Source organism: Magallana gigas, chromosome 2 (genome assembly GCF_963853765.1).
Source record: "Magallana gigas chromosome 2, xbMagGiga1.1, whole genome shotgun sequence".
NCBI lineage: Eukaryota > Metazoa > Mollusca > Bivalvia > Ostreida > Ostreidae > Magallana > Magallana gigas.
Genome location: NC_088854.1, coordinates 28,864,695 through 28,883,848, shown reverse-complemented (window position 1 = coordinate 28,883,848; position 19,154 = coordinate 28,864,695). Strand labels below are relative to the sequence as shown.

At 34.0% G+C, this 19,154-nt stretch overlaps 1 protein-coding gene across 1 annotated transcript in view; it reads left to right on the top strand.

The window, feature by feature from the left end:
• The window catches only part of LOC105325693 (multiple epidermal growth factor-like domains protein 8), a 93,456-nt gene that overhangs the window by 26,766 nt on the left and 47,536 nt on the right, over positions 1-19,154 (top strand). The window contains exons 9-18 of the mRNA XM_034448320.2: positions 2,702-2,934; positions 3,925-4,135; positions 4,703-4,809; positions 8,026-8,297; positions 9,546-9,783; positions 10,079-10,299; positions 12,047-12,188; positions 12,837-13,038; positions 15,890-16,043; positions 17,041-17,070. Of these exons, the coding sequence (XP_034304211.2) occupies positions 2,702-2,934; positions 3,925-4,135; positions 4,703-4,809; positions 8,026-8,297; positions 9,546-9,783; positions 10,079-10,299; positions 12,047-12,188; positions 12,837-13,038; positions 15,890-16,043; positions 17,041-17,070 (1,810 nt within the window). The remainder of the gene's footprint in view (positions 1-2,701; positions 2,935-3,924; positions 4,136-4,702; positions 4,810-8,025; positions 8,298-9,545; positions 9,784-10,078; positions 10,300-12,046; positions 12,189-12,836; positions 13,039-15,889; positions 16,044-17,040; positions 17,071-19,154) is intronic.

Genomic DNA, 19,154 nt, shown 5'->3' with positions numbered 1-19,154 from the left:
GAGCCTCCTCTATTGCTACCGGTCAGCTCACATGTGACGTCGATAGTGGATTTGATGGACATCACCTAGCGGCAAAAATTGCAATATTCGTTTGGGATTCATATTTCAATATTATTATTGAAATAAATATCTTATTTGCAATTACCATAAATAGAACTATACATATTGCGATCAATAAACATAAATTTGCTCGAAAATTTTAGTCCATATGTCAAATTCCAAGTTAGTATGAATATGCATGAGTTTAAGAATAGCAATGGTGTGTAATCGTTTAGTGGCTATTTATACTTTTTATACAGCTTCCTGTCCGTGACGTCAAATAATGAGGATTCCTCAAGAACCATCATGTGTTGACCGAAATATTGAATAATTATGAGATTCAATGGATAAACACGGCATGGTTCTTAGTATCGTATATTACTTGCGCATTATCAATTAATCTCCTGCGGAGATATATCTTTTTATGTATAGCTACACTCCCGCCCCCGGCATCGATCCAATAAAATGATTTGAGTATTCCCCCAATTAGGTACAGACAACCGTGATCGTAGCATGGCACATTTTAGTTTAGTTTTACTTGGCATGCATACTAAATCTACTATAAAGATAGTGAAACAAATAAATTAAACATCCAGATTACACCCTTTAACGCAACCCCCCCCCCCCCCCCCCCCCCCCCCCACACACACACACACACACATTCAGTGTGTGCATAGGTAGCAATTGTAACTACTCGGCCATTTCCGTCACCGCAAATAATCTTCTTATCGGTTACGGAAAAGGGCGAGCGTGATCCGAATGCATAGGTAGAGTACCCAGGCCACGTGCTGTGCAGCTTGATTAATCCTGCATTGTCAGGCCAGCGCTGTCGATTTCAAAGTAACTTGGGAAGTCAGTGTGTTTTTGCACGCTGATAAGAGAATTTCGCGTGAAGGTGTGAAAACATTTGACAGAATGTACATGTATATTTCTTTTAAAAGTGAAGTACGGGGTATTACAAGATCTACCGCGGTATATTATTTTAGATTTAGCTTTAAAGAGATATTACACCGAATTCTCTTCATCTTGGATATTTTCCTTTTTAAACATAGTTAGATAAAAGAATAGAAGTCGTACATATACTGAAAGACTGAATTTTTTTTACAGCAAAAAAAAGCTCGCAATTGCATGTTAAATATTTTCCCGAAATTCTAAATTTATATCTCTAAAATTTTGTTTACACCACAAGTAAAATCTGTACGAATTCGTAATATTTTCATCCATTGCAGAAAGTCACAACAAAATGTTTACAGTTGATGCGCTAAGCTGTTGATCAAAAGGCTGCAGAGCTAGCAATATTTACTTTTCGGACCACCTGAAATGATTAAGTCAACGCTAATTTTGAGCAAAATGAGCTGTAGGGTCTCTTATATATAAATATTTCATCTCCATAACTTTTTGAAACGCTTAAAAATATATTTGATCACTCTACAATCGAATCGTACATTCTGCAAAAGATTAAAAAGAACAACAAGTATATGAGATTGAGATCATGCATGTATTACCTACATGTGACATTAGGGGTTTTATGCAGGAACAATTTTTTTTTCATATGAAAAAAGTTCACTGTTCAAAAGTTTTTATTGATTATATATCATAAATTTTAGTATGTATTGTGAATCATTAGGTATAGTACTAACTAACAAAATATTTTTTTGTTTGTAATTTGTTTTTGCATATTCCATAAAGGAGCATGAATATGTTAGCAAAGTAGTTTCTGTCCTGTAGTATTTAGTATTGCAAACACTTAATTAATACTCTGAACCTTCTATACCTTAAAATTGGAAGAAGAAAAGCCATTAAAATTCTTGTGAGTTGATTTTTATCAACTCTCATATGCAGCTACCCTGGCAAACCGGAAGTGAAACTGTGTTTGGACCTAACCACAGATCATCGTTGCTGACAAGACCTTGTTCTCGAAAATAATCGATAAATTCGATGTAATGCATTCTAAAGCATTAAATATTATTATAGTTAAATATTGCTTGGATTCCTACAATTTTCCAGAAATATTTACATCACTGATACATAGTTTGATGGAATTTATTCTGTCTTGAAATATTACGCAACATGATTCATATGATGTCTTCCTAGAATTCTTAAAATTGTCGGAAAAGCCCAAAAATTCATATTATGAAAATATGCATTATTCAATTACCGATAACAAACTACTTGGCATGAGAAATTACATATCGTTGATTTTAGATAAATATCAATCGATGAAATCAACTCCCGTCGGTACTTCAATACTTGGAATTATTAGATTAATCTCCTCTGCAATGATGCCTCCGTCTCTCAGTACTTTCAGTACTTTGATTTAAATTTATAAACCGGAACTTGAGCAGTGGGGCAACCTGCTAAACTGTTACATCAAATAGTGTTGCCACTCAGTGCATCCCTATATTAGCCAGAGTATATACTTTCAAGCAAGGTTTGTGATAATTAACACTTTCGTACAATACATGTACTTTAAAAAACTGCCAATGGATACGTTTTATCTTTGTTTACAGGTATTTTTACTCTATCGGACATTATTACAAAAAAAAGTTCTCCCATAAATTAAAATGTATATAAATAAATACAGTATATTGGCCAGGAAAAATCCTCTGTATAGAAATTGAAGATCTATCTTATAATCTCGATGTTTTCATTGCTATTAAAGGAACTGGTAAAAAATATGACTTCTTCCTCTTCTAAACAAATTCTGGACATGGGGAGGAAGGGCAACACTCCATTATTTCCTAGCACTGCTAGGGACCGCAAATATTACTTTCTACTGGAAGCCAAGTCGAACATAAAGGTCAACGCCACTGTAGCCGTCAAGTGGAATGCTGGGATAGGTCTCAACCAAAACAGCATTCAAATTTACACAGAGTTTCTGGAAATGTTTCACAGGTATGAATAAACTGATTAAAGTCTGGTTTTCTTACTTTAAATTCTTTGGCATTTAGCTAAGAACTTGGCAGTTGTCTAGCCATTGTGCAGGATTTCACCAATCAATTTATGCAGTCACATTAGAAATGTCACTGCTGTTAGGCAAAGTATACTGGTTTACTATTTTGAACACAAAGTAATTACTTATTAAGAGCTAAATGTTTTTTTCCAAGCACCATCAAATTTTGACTGTATATGAATACCTATTTTTCATTTAAGTTTTGGAAATAGAACTGTTAATGCCTTATAGAGTAAGCAGGCAAAATCAACTGTATTTGGAGAGCTGTAGACCTTTTTCGCCAACTCATTGAATAAAGAGAAACATGACTGATTCTATTGAATCGAATGAATACTGCCCTGAATTTCTCCCTTGATGTGTCAGTCATTTGATTTATATTTACACTTCCTAAAAATGTTTTTTACCGAATTATAATTTCATGATATTTTTAAGTTACCGGTAGATAAAAAAAGAAAAATCTTATCTTTTAAAATTTGATGTATCTGCAAAACTGATGGTGATATGGAAATTGCTTACAGTGATATTCTTTTTGCAGCAGTTGATCTTAGTTACAACAAAGTCCCTTGGCTTGTACTTGACCTTGGGAATTAATTCTACTGAATTATTAATTTGTTTGCAATGATAAGAAAATTTACTTATCTTATGTGGCTCATGGGATCTTTCTTATCTGTGACAGCAAAATTGGACTTATAAGAAATGTCTATTACTTTTAAACAAACTTCTATGCTAGAAAACTTTACTTTGCAGTTAACAGATGAAAAATTGGCTGTAGTGTTGCATTTTTGTAGATAATCTTCACAAATGTTTAAGGACTGTTAGAAGTATTTTGTAACTGTGTGGGGAGGTTGTGAAAATTGCTAAACTTTCAAGCATGTGAATAAAAGATGACAGTTTGCAAGTAACTGATTTTTGAGTGTCATGTTTTATTCCAGTGATGCTTGCAGTAACTACACAAACTGCATGGCCTGTATGATGGATGCTAGTTGTGGCTGGTGCCCCAGTAACAGCCAGTGTGTCAGGAAGGCAGCCAATCAGACGGCCTCTACTGGATGGTGTGGCCCAGATCTAGACAAGCTGCTGATTACCCACCCCAAAGACTGCTATACTTGTCCCGATTATACAGACTGCACAGATTGTTCACAGGTTCATTCTGAATTTTTCAAATTCATGGGGGTCGTTAAATGTTGATTTTTCACTGTTGTATGGGGATGTTGTTTTGTTGAATTCCCTTGCGTAGATTAAAGATACAGGCTGTATCTCATAATTTGTTGACGATGTAATTCGTGGGTAAAAGACAACTATAAAATCCATGAAAATTGAGCCACCAATGATTCCACTATACAATGACCTGTTGGAACGATTTGAAATTGGGTTTACATACAAGCTTGACTTTTTTTTAAAAGAAAGGTTTAGAGAGATAGTTTAGATTTCTAAAAGTGTTTAGATATCCTTGTCTTTCCATTTAAATATGATTTGTAACAATTGGCATTGGTTTAGCAGTCATACAATATGCAATCCCATAAAAATCAGATCTTGAAGTTTCAATTATCCTCTTTTCCATTACAGTGACTTTCAAAACCATTTGAAAGTATGATATTACATTGCAAAACTACCAATGTTCTTTGATCAATATGTACATGCATGTATTTCCTCGAAAACTCTTTAACAGAAGTTTGGGTCGAGGAATAATCTTTTTTTGTTGTTTGCTAGGATCCCCTGTGTGAGTGGAAAAGGCTGGATGAACAATGCCATCGTCGTGGCCGGTTTGCTTTCAACACAGTCAGTGATCCAAGCCAGTGTCGGGAGCCATGTGACGAGTGAGTATAACACTTACTCACTTATCGGACATTTGTATGAGCCCTGCACCTCCACAGTCAATTAGTTTATACTACTATATTAAAATAATAGACTCAAATTTTTGGGCTTTAATACCGAGAAATCGGAAGAGTACTCTTTTGTTTTGTATATTTTAAACATTATTGGTACTTGAAGATTACCAATTTGTTTTTATTTATTTTTTTCTCAATCAAGCTTCGCTAATTAATAATCTACGAAAATTCCTTTTAAAAAACCGGATATCATCTAGATATTTTGGATTAATAATCTTGCGCAAGTGCATTACATTCACGCTAAATTATGGGAGGCTCTTTAGTTTATGTTTCCAAAATAACACATTTGCATGGATAAACTCAGAAACGATAGTACAAATACGTGTTAATTTTCATTGAAAATTTGCTATATATTCTTTTCATCAAAGAAAATACGGGACATAAACCCTGTCGGAGCAATTCTGTGATTTTTTTGCTACATTTCGGGTATATTAGAGACATTTTAAGTGTGGCGACTGAAGAAGGCCTGTCCCGAGACACAGATTATTCTAACTAAACAGAGTGTAGTGAAATTAATAGCATTATTGTATGCTTTAAGCTTGGTTATGTAAATGTCAACAAAACGTTGTGTCGGTGTATCTACTTTTTAAATATCCGATATCATTTGCAATGTCAACCCGCGCATGCACGGTTCAAAGTCTTACTGTTACGAATTATTCAACAATTGTGTAGGTGGCTGTCAAGCACTCAGCATAGGAAGTGAAAAAAAGCAGGGCACTTAGATAATCAAAGTACTGAAATACTGATGGGAGTCGATTTTATTGATCATTATTTTAAGATCAACAATATGAAATTTTGCATAGCAAGTAGTTTCTTAGCTGTATTTGAATAATTACACACATTTTTTTCTAAATGAATATGAATCCTCTGCCTTTTCTGACATGAATTCCAAGCTATATTGACGGAAAACCCCATATATAATCATGTTATGTAAAATTTAAAGATAGAATAAATGCCATCAAACTCAATGATACATTATGTATCAGTAATTGAAATATTTCTGGAAAATTGTATCCAAGCAAGAACAAAGATATAATAATAAAGTCTAGTCTTTGGCATTACTGGTTCTATTTTTAGATTCAATTGGATACCTTAGTCTGCCCTTGATTCCTAATGCTATCGCTGTAGAAATGGGGCTTTGGTAATCAATGATAGTGAATCTGTCCTATTGAACTCTGGTGCAGGAATAATACGACTACAGAAATATCTAAATTTTTCATACAATTCTAAATCTGTTTATTTTCAAAGTATTTGTAAATATTTACATTTGCAAATATGTTTCCTTATTTAAACCTATAGAAGAGCAAAAACGTTCAATTCTGTATGATCTTTTTCATGACGTCACAATGATCATAGTATAAAATAGTTCTGAACAATTTCTCTTTCTCAAACGTAAATATAAGTAATAAACAGCAATGTTAAAAAGTTCACCGGGATATGAAGTTGGTTGGTACATGATCAAATCTACTGACTCAGAGAAGCCCTTTAGGCTTCACAGGATTTGATCACGTGACCAACCAACTTCATATCCTGGTAAACTTTTTACATTGCTGTTTATTTATTAAATAAGTTTCCTTGAAAAACAATGCTTCTGAATATGTTACATCAAATTTATTGATTATTTCAAGTATTAAGTCTTAACAGTGGTGATGATTTGTGCTGTTTTTAGAATTTGATCAAAATCGGTTAAAATTTAACATTTTCTTATCGTTTTTCAAATGGGAATTAATACAGAGCAACTCTTTGAAGAAATAACTTTTTGTCACTTATTAGTACTGGAGAGACATCTTTGGTTAAAATATTTTGTTGTTCAAGCAATCGCTCAATGTTTTATTTAAGAAAAACTGCTTGAAAACAAGCCGTTTTATGCTAAAAATGCGAAAATGGCGGGAAAATGTTAACTTTATGATGACATGTTCTTAAATTGTGGGCAAAAATGAAAATTATGTAAAAACAAATGTATGTCTGTACAAACAAAACAAACATTTACAATGAAATGATGATGTTCATTTAAGGGCGCCATTTTAAGCTCAAACCATATATAGTCCTTTGTCTATATAAAAGGCAGATTTATGGAATGGATAAAAAATATCCTAGATAATTTAGAGTTATGGAACATTGCTGAGGATCGGAAATCGTCAAAATCAACTCGCACAAAAACTGAGGTCCCCTTTATTCATATCTGTAGGTCTGTAACTCCTTTTTCCACAGACTTTGAGTACATTTAATACAATTTAAAAAACAAGATTTAGAAAGCTTGGAAAAGTTAGCAGACCTGTTGAGAAAAGCGTGTGACGCTAAAAATAGCGATACCGACTTTGGGCCTTCCCATGTTATGTAAGTGTTGATTCACTGGTTACGATATTAAATTTCGACAGAGATATTAAGTAAAATTTGGAGTGAAATTAAAGATGATAACGAGACAGATATCGAGGAAGGTGGTGATGATATCGGTGTGTCGGCAAAAACTCGAGAATTTTCTACAAAAAATGCATTAAATGCGGAAAGATTTTCAAACCTTCTTCATGCAGAAAACAGACTTCGAAGATTCCACATTAACTGTTTTACAAAATTAAAACTGATTGACTGAAACTTACCAAAGAATTTATATAAAAAAAAAAAAAAGCAACTGACAATCACACAGTTTTTGTCTCTCGTGAAGTGAAAGTAACACATGTTTAGATTATACACGTAATTATTCTATGATGATTTACATGAGTACGCTCTAAGTATGTTATAAGTACTTTTCAACAAAGTTTGAATAAATTATACATATTTATTTTATTACATGTATCACTTGTTTATAAACGTTATTTGAAATGTAAAGAACAACAATCACATGTCACCTTGCGAAAGGCCAACCTCGGATATAACGAGTATCGGTTATAACGAGAAATAAATCTATGTCCCCAGCATCTCGCTATACCGGAGGCCACTGTATTGAGCATCTTCAGATACCCATATGTGATTGTGTCTTTTACTTATTATAAGTACCGTATATATTAAAGTACCTATTGCGATAAGTAAAAGATGTGATCAACCATGGGTATTCAGAAAAAGCAGTGTTCCTTTTGTATTTTAGAAAGGAACAATGTATTTAGTGTGACACAACCAGCCAGTTTAACATTTGGAATTTTTTTTCAGAAAGAAGAATTGTTCCTCCTGCATTTCGGAAAGGAATGAATGTTTTTGGTGTGAGACGACCAAAACGTGCTTCCCATTCAACCACTACAGTTCTCACTTTATCCATGGCAAATGTCAGGATTGGGTGGACTTTGAGGGAAAGCAGACACACTACTGTCTGGACTGCTCCTCCCTGCCAAACTGTACTGCCTGTCTGGAGAGATTTGGCTGTGGTTGGTGTGGAGACTATAACAATCCCAAAATCGGGAAGTGTGTGGGTGGTGGGTTTCCTGGTAAGTGCTCAATGGCTGAGTTAGTTCAGATCTTGTTATTGCACGCAATTGTTTGTAAGGTTGGCTGTCAGACAATGGTGAAAACAGCATATATTATAAAGTTGATTCATGTGTTTGTAAAAAATATAAGTAAACATTGTACGGTAATTACTCAGTATTGAACAAGACAGACACAATTTCCTATGAGGTCTGCAGTAACAGTAAACAACTTGTTTATGCTTCATCCAAAAGTCATTTAACATGACCACAAGGCTATCTTATTTCCTTGAGATTGTCCAATGACTCTCATCCTCAGTATTCTAAAATTAACAAGTTCTGCTACCTTTCTGAATATGTTGTCAATTTTTAAGCGGGTTTTCCAAAGGAATTATCCGGTTAATGAAATGGTGAAAATGGCGGGGGCGGGCGGGTTAGTGCCTGCCAAAAGGGTACCCTTATTGTACGGATAACTCCTCCTACAGTTTTCAAGATAGGAAGTTGTTATTTTGCAGATCAATTGTACATATATGTAAATCAGAGGTGTGCATATTGCTAGGATTTTGATTTCTGATAATTTATGAAAAAAGTACCAGCTGTTGAACTGATTCGTTTTTGGGCAAAACATTGCATATAGGGTACCCCTATTGTACAGATAACTCCTCCTACAGTTTTCAAGATAGGAAGTTGTTCTTTTGCAGATTAATTGTACATAAACTGTCGCACCTGCTGTTATGGCCACCTTTAATCAGCGGCTACTAGTCTTGAGCGGCCAGTTTCAATCCCGCCCGTTTAGTTTTTCACTATATTTTAACTGATATAAGCTGCCACCTGTCTAATGCAGCCAGAGGCAAGTGTTTTTAGGTCCTGTGGTTTCAACATGCCTGTTTACAACGGCCTTTTTGTCTATTTTGTCGCATGACATCAATTGATGCTATTGATGAATCTGTGCAATAGAGCCAAAATGAATATACTTTGTGTTTTTTCTTCATTAATTTGAAACCTGGAGGCCATCTGTCTTAAGCGGCCAGTTTGTCATTGTCCCACAAGTGGCCTCTTAAAACAGGGTTGACAAATAGATTGTGGCTACTGTTTACACAATAGAAAACCCATTTTGCTGTCACATTGACAGCTTTTCTCTTGTCTGTAGTTTATAAAAATTTTATTTGAAAGAATCATTATGGTATCCAAGTGCTTTTAAAAGCTATATTTGTATTTTTGCCATTTTTGTTGTAATGGAAAATATTAGGAAATGGAATTATATATATATAGGGCCATCTGATGGATCCTGTGACTCAATAGTGAGTTCGCACTCCTTGGTAACAAACCAGACCTTCAGTGGACACACAAACTGGACTTACCACCAGTGTTTAGACGCTGACGAGTGTCGACTGGGTCTGCATAAATGCCACGAGAAAGCTGAGTGCATCAACACAGAAGGACCAGAAGACTCCTACGAATGTTTGTGTGAGCAGGGATACATGGGCAACGGAACACATTGCAGAGAAACGTATGTACTATAAATCACAGAGATGAACACATTGCTTACTTCTCTGACAGGGTACAGCTCAAAAATGGATTTCAAAGATAAACTATCTAATTATAGTTTGTACAATGTTCATTTGAAAGATTTACCTGAAATACAAACAGCACCATCAAGTTATGCTTTAAAATGAATGATTTTTATCAATTTTTTTTTAAAGCATATGTAAAAGCTAACCATCAAAGCATCCTCTAACGTCTTCTTACAACCCAAAACTGGCAATGCGTTTTGATTTTTGAAAGTTGTTTTTGTTGTTTGTTAGATGTTACCACAACTGTGTGAACGGAACATGCTCCGGAGCGCCCAACTACCAATGTGTCTGTAATTTGGGATGGACTGGTCTGGATTGCGGCACAGATTGTGGATGCAACTTTCACAGCACCTGTCAGAACGGTGTTGGAATTTGTGACAAATGTCAGGACTCAACAGACGGCCAATTCTGTGAAAAGTGTCAGTTTGGTTACTATGGCAATCCAAAAGAAGGCAAGCCAAATTTTGCAATATACACTCAATTAGAAACTTACTGTAAATTCTCTGATCCTCAGCCTCAAAGTATTTTTCTCATCATTAAATGTTATCTTTCCTTCAATTTTTATAAATGAAAAAGAAATAAAAAGAGAATTACTGATGGTATCCATGCATTTTATGAAGTTATTGCAATTTTGGCAAGTTGTATATAATATCGGGAGTTTTAAGAATTTTTAACTGATTCTTTTCACACTATCGCTTTCCTTGTATGGTCAATTAATAACAGTCAAGACAAACATTTAATAAACGTAGACTATGCTTGACCTATAAGCATGGCAATTCGCTGAGACTGAAAAATGTTGACATACGTCTCTTCCGAATCTTAGACCAGTGCAACACATAGAGATTCGGTAAAGTTTACCTAAACTTCAGCCGATTGTTCCTATAGAAATAAGCTAAATTAAATCAACAGCCAACTTTTTACTTTGAACATCATTTTAATTCCATAAATCAACATAAAATGTTAGTTTTCTACCATTAAATGGTTTATATTCCACTAAATATGAACTTGTTTATTTTTCATATCATTTCCACAAGTAGAGATTCAAAAGTTTATGATGAAACGAAATCGAAAAATAGATTTTTGAATGTTTTACATGCAAATGAAAAAAAAAATTAAATATCAAATTTTTTCTCTGGGCTGCCTGAATTTTAAAAGGGCTGACAACTTATACTAGCTGTCAGCACTGAGTGTCTAGCTAATTTTTTGAAGAGTTTAAGACACTGTTATTGGAGAATATAAAATTTCACATTTGACTATCCATGGGTGAATTCATGAAAAAATGTCTTCTAATATGAGAAGATCAATATCATAATTATATCAGGTCTTGCTTCTCTTTTAGATAATTAAATGCACTGTCAAATTCTACTATTTACACTTTGAAATGAAAGGGCTCCTGCAGTTCTTTACCTTTAACTTACATTATTGGCATTTATCCTTATTAAATTATAATTTTTGTGATTTTAAATGTTTCTTATAGAAAGTAATACAAGATATAATTTCTGCATATTCAATATTTTGCAATTTGAAAGAGATTGTGAAAAACGCAAAAATTAGATCAATGCAAAATTACCGGATATACAGTATGTCTCTTGAAAAAAGACTGGTTTTTTTGTTTTAAACATTTAACTACCAAAGCGCATTGTCAGTCACATTTAAACAAAGGTTAAATGAGTTGTTTTATATTTTGTCATAAAAATTGTTTTGATCTATAAATTAAAACTTTGTACATCAGCTGTTCAAGAATTGACACCTATGATGTGACTCTTACGTCATTAATGGAAATTTTAACTGCAAGAGCTCTGATTTACAACCATTATAACACTAATTACAGCTGTTTTTGATGGGGTTTTTTATGCCTCGTTAATAAATACAATGTATACTGTAGTTTTTTTTTTATTAAACGTGAGGAAATAATTTCCGTGTAAAATCACGATAAGCAACCCTAGCGAATTTTAAAATCTTGCTTTTATTTTTCAGACAGTTTTGAACTAAAAGAAATTTTTACAAAAAGTTGATGACCGCCATTTTTATTGTCGCAATTTGATACAAAACTGTGGAATCGTAGAATTAAGTACTCGCGTAAAATAAGGAATTTACAGTATATAATTAGAGGGTATTTCTGTTTGATTTTCAATTTTTGGAGATACGTTATAGAAACCCTTAAATACATTACATATATGAAATATCTGATTGATTTAGGGTGTCACAAATGTAGCTGTAACCAGCATGGAGATGCCTCCAAAGGGATCTGTAACAATGTGACGGGGGAGTGTTACTGCACCGGGAACACGGAGGGACTAGTCTGTCAGCACTGCTCCCCAGGCCACTACGGCTCACCTGTGTAAGTGGATAGTCCCTGTATACATACTTTATTTAGCCTGAATGATATTTGAAATTAGTCAAATTTTTTTTATATACAACTTAGCATAGATATGATTTAGCCCATTTCTGAATTTATATACATATTTATACATTTAAATGCACGATGTCTAAAGACAAACTTGATTATGCAGCAGGTTCTTTCTGCCCAAAACACTAATTAAAAAGATTTGCCAGATAGAAGAGGTTTACAGTATCTTCACTTTTGTTTTAATTGGTGTTTGACATTTTGTATATTAACTTTTTTTCTAGTTTGCATGCTACTTTATTTTATGAAAATGAAGTAAATTTAGGAATTTCCACTTTTTGAGTATGTTGTTTTGGGGGATTACATAAGTCAATAGAAGAATGTGGCACACAAAAACTGATGCAACATCTTATATTTTTTGGCATGACTTTTAATAATTATTCCTTTGTGATCATGAAATTATCATGTGTGTAAAAGTTGAATGCATCCAATTCAAAGAAAACAAAGAAAATAGTTGACTAAGCCCTAGAAGACTGGAACTGTCTTGAAGAATCTCGTCCTGCCCAGCTCAATCTGCTTGAATTGTGCAGTTATTCTTTAATAAGTCAGACTTGTTTTCATGATGAAATCCTTTTTGAGCAGAAATGGCGGGAAATGTTATCGAGCTTGCCAAGGGAGATTAGTGTTGGAACAAGCGGAGGGGTCGTTAGGTGTACAGTTACCTGTGTCTGCTACCTCCAACAAGAACCTGCACTGTCTTTGGATCATCCATGCCCCAGATACTGCCCAACCATCAGACGGTTTCACAGTCACAGTGGATGGAGTTGCTACTCGATGTAGAGAGGTAAGGGGAGAGCACTCGATGATTAGCTTATGGAGTTTACTTAAATAACCTTTTTATTTTGTTTTGAAAATCTGTATAAACACAATTTTTATGGCTTACGGCCATCTAGTTGCCGGATAATCTTTACGGCAAAGAGTTCAGTTATCTGAACATGCGCGACAAAAAATAGTTCTATTCGAATGTTGCAAAGTTAACTGTTTGTTGTTCATAATAAATATCTTTAAGCAAGATTATATTTTCCATATGTTATTATCACTTATGTTATTGTAACCAATATGAATTGACTTTATTTAAATAAACTCGAAACCTAACGCGAATGAATATTAACTGCAGTGTTTTCCCTAGGCCGTATAGGCCCCCGCCATGCATCACACAGTGCCGCCATGCTCTCCGCTAAGCATACTTACATGTATTATAAGCAAAAAATCTTTTCCCAATTATTTCAGATCCTAACAGTAATAAGTAAATGTAAAGTTGTCGTTATTTCGTTCAATCTTCATAAAAATGTTTGCACCCGCTGAGAGCGTCGCTAACTTCGATCGACATCTTTCTCAGCAAGGGGGAAGTGTTTAACGGTAAAAGAACTGAACTTATGATTGAGATATATTCAAACTGGGATTATAAATCGGTAATAAATGCATAAATAGAGGGGCAATTACTACTTGTTTTAATATAATGTGCCTTCTTCGACACCTCCGCCATTATCGAATGTTTGGGATTTTCCAAGATCTAAAAATAGCACAACGTTCCCTCGATGGAGTTACCTTGGTTGTGCTATGGTTGAACTGTTTATTTGTCGTTAAAATATTGGAAACTTTAAACCAAATGTGCTCAAATAAGAAAACAATATGCAGTTAAGCTTGATTGCAAGTCATATACGGAAGCGATGTCACATTACTATAACATAGAGACATCGTATAGTATGCCTCTGAAAATGACTAGACTGTGTATACATGTCATGTGAAACTGCAAAGTTATAGTGCAGTAAATAATTATACCCCCCTGCAAACGAAGTTTGGGGGGGTATATAGGAATCACCTTGTCCGTCCATCCATCTGTCCGTCCGTCTGTCTGTGCAATCGTGTCCGGTCCATATCTTTCTTATGGAGAAACATTGGAAGTTCTTATTTCACACAAAGATTGCTTATGACCTAAGGGTGTGTCATGACCTTGACCCAAGGTAATTCGGGCAAGGTCAAGGTCACTGGCAGAAAAAATACAAAATTCGTGTCCGGTCCATATCTTTCTTATTGAGAAACATTGAAAGTTCTTAATTCACACAAAGATTGCTTATTAATTAAAGGTGTGTCATGACCTTGACCCAAGGTCATTCGGGCAAGGTCAAGGTCACTGGCAGAAAAAATACAAAAATTCGTGTCTGGTCCATATCTTTCGTATGGAGAAACATTGGAAGTTCTTACTTCACACAAAGATTGCTTATGACCTAAGGGTGTGTCATGACCTTGACCCAAGGTCATTCGGGCAAGGTCAAGGTCGTTGGGAAAAATGCAAAATTTGTTTCCGGTCATTATCTTTCTTATGGAGAAGCATTGAATGTTCTAACTTAACACAAATATTGCTTAGGACCAAAGGGTGTGTCATGACCTTGACCCAAGGTCATTTGGGCAAGGTTAAGGTCACTGGCAGAAAAAGTGCAAAATTCGTGTCTGGTCATTATCTTTCTTATGGAGAAGCATTGAATGTTCTTACTTCACACAAATATTGCTTATGACCAACAGTTTTAAAAAAAATAAGCAGTTGTTATGTAAAGAAAATAGACGGTGAAATAGATTCATCCAATATTTTCTATAATTGGAAAAATACACGCATTATAATGATTTTTATCTTAGCGGGGGGTATCAAAAGCTCACAGTACCTCTAGTTTTAATTAAATTTGGTGTCAAAACAAGTTTGCTGTAATTGCATAGTTCTGCCCGTTTCTTGCCCCCCCCCCCCCCCCCCCCCCCCCCCCCCCAAAGAGTTTATCTCTGTACAAAGGGAAAAAAATAAAACAGGTGTTAGAACTGCCTTGTGAATCTATATTTCTTATAATAGCTTGTGAAGGTCAGCCTCTTAAAAAAGTAGAAAAAACCCAGAAAAATATGAATAAATATACATTTGTCAAATACAAATAAAATGGAATAATACTTAATGGTGTAGATTTCATGAGAATTCATTAATTATAGTACATAACATGCAGTACATTTCATCATTTGGTTATATTATTTTTACGCGCAGTGATTTCGCGCTGGCTGTGGCACCAACTCTCGCACAAGTTCATAGTGCGTAGGAATACAAGGTATAATGATATTTGAGAGCATGTTGGTTTTAAGTGTTTTTGTGTCCTATATAGTTGAATGAATTTACAGTTAATGTACTTCAGTCGTTGGATAAAAGAAAGAAACAAATTGTCTCATATTGGAGTTTGAGTCTGACATCATCATTATTATTTTATGCAGTCTATGATTTTCCTAAAAGCAATGGTGGTTTCAACCAATTGATAAAAGAGGCGTCTAGATTTCAATCCTGTCTGTTTTGGTCACTAAGGTTCGACCAATCAACAAATGGGGCATGTTGATATCGGTCCTGTTAGTTTGTATAGATCTATGAATTACATGTAGCTAGTTGCTTTCTATAGAGCTATAAATAAACTAAAGTTTCCGTAAGAAATAGAGGGAATCATACTTGATCCATGTAAATATAGTCAGATCAAACCCGTAAGCCATTATGGCCCTTCAGGCCTTTGATTTTTTTTACTATATTACAGTAAAATCTGCAATACAGGGTGTTATCTTAATGGAATGAACCTACTCCATGATTAACCTTTGATTTGTCATTTCTTTTCTGTCAGAACCACCTCATGGTGTTTGATGGTGTCCCTCCTTTTATTTCGGGAAATACCACGGAGAGCAGGTTGCTGGGAACATTTTGTGGCCAAGCGCAGAATCTGGAACCTATCAGAACAGACACTGACACAGTCACTGTTTACTTTGAAATGGACATGGGTAAATGAATATCACTTTAAGTACTGGTTATATTATTTATCTAATTTATTTTATTATGATATTGTATTTTTTTTCAAGCATACAATTTTGTTCAATTGTTGTTGCATGATCATGTATAAATTCATTTTTTTTATCCAAGCGTATGATTGGTCGATTGTTGTCACATGACCATGCTATAAATTATGTTATAAACCTTACTATACGAAAAATAGAAAATTTATAAAGCACACTATATTAAAAATAGAATTTCATAACAAAAAAAGTTACTTTGTTCTTTGAAAGACTTGAACCTGAACTTAAAATTTTATAATAATAGGAACAATCTTCTTTTGAAATAAATCTTTATTAAGTTGGTATGGGACACTTCCATGTTGTGACGTTTGTTTATCGAAATAAACAATAAAACCAAGTGTAATTATATAAGTATAGTTTCTTTGATAATCTAACAGCGTAGCACAGTGGATAAGAGAGTTTACTACGAATCTGTAAGTCATGAGTTCAAATCCCACTTTGGTTTTTAAAAATTTTACCTCTCCAAATTTTTTTAAAAGCTATTTTTTGGTTAGATATTGTAAAATTTAGAAATTCTAAATGGGTGAAAATATTTCAATTATAATGTACTTTAATCCACATTAATATCAACAGGTGTCCAATACCACCTTAAGAAGTTGTAATTATTGATAATAGCAGCTGCTTAAGTCATATGTTGAGTAATTTTAGTGACTCAGAGGTTTGATATGGTCATTCATTTCCTTATTTTAATAAGGAAAGGTGTGACAGATACTCTGTACTTAATAACAGTCAACCAGTATTTAGCATTTCATAATTCATTGTTGTTTATTGAGCTATGAAATTGTAAATTATAAATTGACCGTATAGATTGAAAAATAGTTTTGCTTAAACTATTGTTAACATAGATATTGCATTGGCCATTCAATATTATTGATTTACTATCATAAATTTTAATCTTCAATTTTTTATAATTTTTTTTTTTCAGATAATAAGGATATCTATGTAGAGCAAAAAGGTAATGTAAAATTCATTTTCTTGTATAACCCAGATAATAGCAGTAATGACAGTCACAAAAACTATTAGCATTACATGATAATATACTCCACAGCTTTAGATGGGTGTGATATATTTCCATTTTTTGGCCACTGAGTCTTCACCTAGGTGACCTAATTTGATCTCTATTTTAATTTATTTGTTGTTTGGCACTGTGATCGAGTCATGATTTGGAAACCATTAGCATCACATTATGATATAACGGCAGCTTAAAATAGATGTAATACAATATTTTGCCAAAGATAATACGCAGTTGTGTATACCGTATTTCACGGAATTTAGGTCGATACTTTTTTCCCTTGCCACGTGGACCTCGCCCTATTCATCGTTTCGCCCTATTTAATTGGTTTTTTAATTTGATATAAAAATTTTCAAAAGTTAAGGCAAATTTACCTATAAAAAACTATTTAAAAAATCAAAGTTTCGTCAAACACCGTTCAATATCTATCGTATGACTTTTCATTATTACCGGTATTATAATGTAGTAATATATCATGACAAACCTAATGTGAATTAATCTGTTTCCTTTATAAATTTCTTTTTTAATTGCAAAGTATGATAGAAAGGCTTTTGCAATAACTAACACGAATGTTACAATCTGCTTACAATAAACAGGAAATCGATGTCGGTTGGTAAAAGTAAAATGAGAACCGTACAAAATGTAATTACGGAATAAACTTGGATTTTTTTTTTGTCATTTATTTTCAGTTTTTTAAATTCGAAATCTAAACCAGGTATACTTGTATATTTGTTGAAATAACGACCAAAAACAGGGACTACACGTATAATGGATTCATTAAGGTATTACGTTTATAAGAATGATAAAGTTTATTAACTTTTTTGTTAACTCTGTTTTTGAGGCACATCGCCATCAGCGATGTAGCCTCATTGCTGTCAGCTCACTTCTCTCGTCTTATATACAAGCGGTGTCATAGAACTCAAGTATCAATGCGCCAAAAAATATATAGTGCCGTTATGATTGTTACGTATTTTCAACCAGGAGCATATATTCAGTATTCGTTTTAAAAATGTCAACAAATCATTACAACAGATATCTCCTTTACACATTGAAAAAACATCAACATCAATGAAAGAACAAAACAAAGATTAATACGCAGATGAGATAGACTGGCAATGCCTGCAATGCTAGGGACAGAGGACCAGTCAACCGATGAGATAATTTGCATAACAACAGTTCGTACTTCAATTTAAAAGCGGCGACGTTAATTGGTCGAATATCGGAGGTAAAAAAATGAAATAATTCGTACATAAAATATTTATATTAAAATGAGAGTAAGTTGCTGTCTTCCTATAGCTAGGAACAGATTTCGTATTTTATCACTTGATAAAACGAATAAGACGATGTCCAACTGAATGAGGAAAAGCGCACCACCTTCCCCATGTGTAGAATGACGATATTTAACAACTTGTAGTGATGTTTTTAGCTACTTTCAATGCGATGCGCCGCTCAGGCCTTCAGGCCTTTGATTATTTATTTACCGGTATAATCAATTATAGGATTGAAAATGTTTTCCCAATCAGCAAATAAATTATCAAAATAAAGTTCCAATGAAATGTTTGTTTACAAATTAAACCCAGCAATCAGTGTAAAGGTGACAAATTAATTGTTGTTTTAAGAAAACTAATCGGCGATGTGATTAGAAAACAAAAGCTCCCAATCAGAACTTGTTTTGTTTTCTAACGATGTTTTGACAGTGAGAAATTTCAATCCAATGGAGCCTTTAAAATGGGGGGTAAACCGTGTAGGGGGCATCAAAGTCACCATGCCTCCAGTGCAGTCCAGACAATCCTTTACAGCCGGCTTCAAGTTAGAAGTAATCACGGTTGATCCATGTGTATATACACAGTAAAAAGTCGCACGATTACCAAGATTACGTAATTCATGTGGTACAATACCTGAGTAAAAGTTTGAAAGTTATACTGACTAAAAGTCTTGACGAATAATTATAATGCCGATAGTGGCCGGTAAGATAATGAAAATGAAATAAAAACCCGCCCTACCCCGGTTAACTAATTAATACCTTA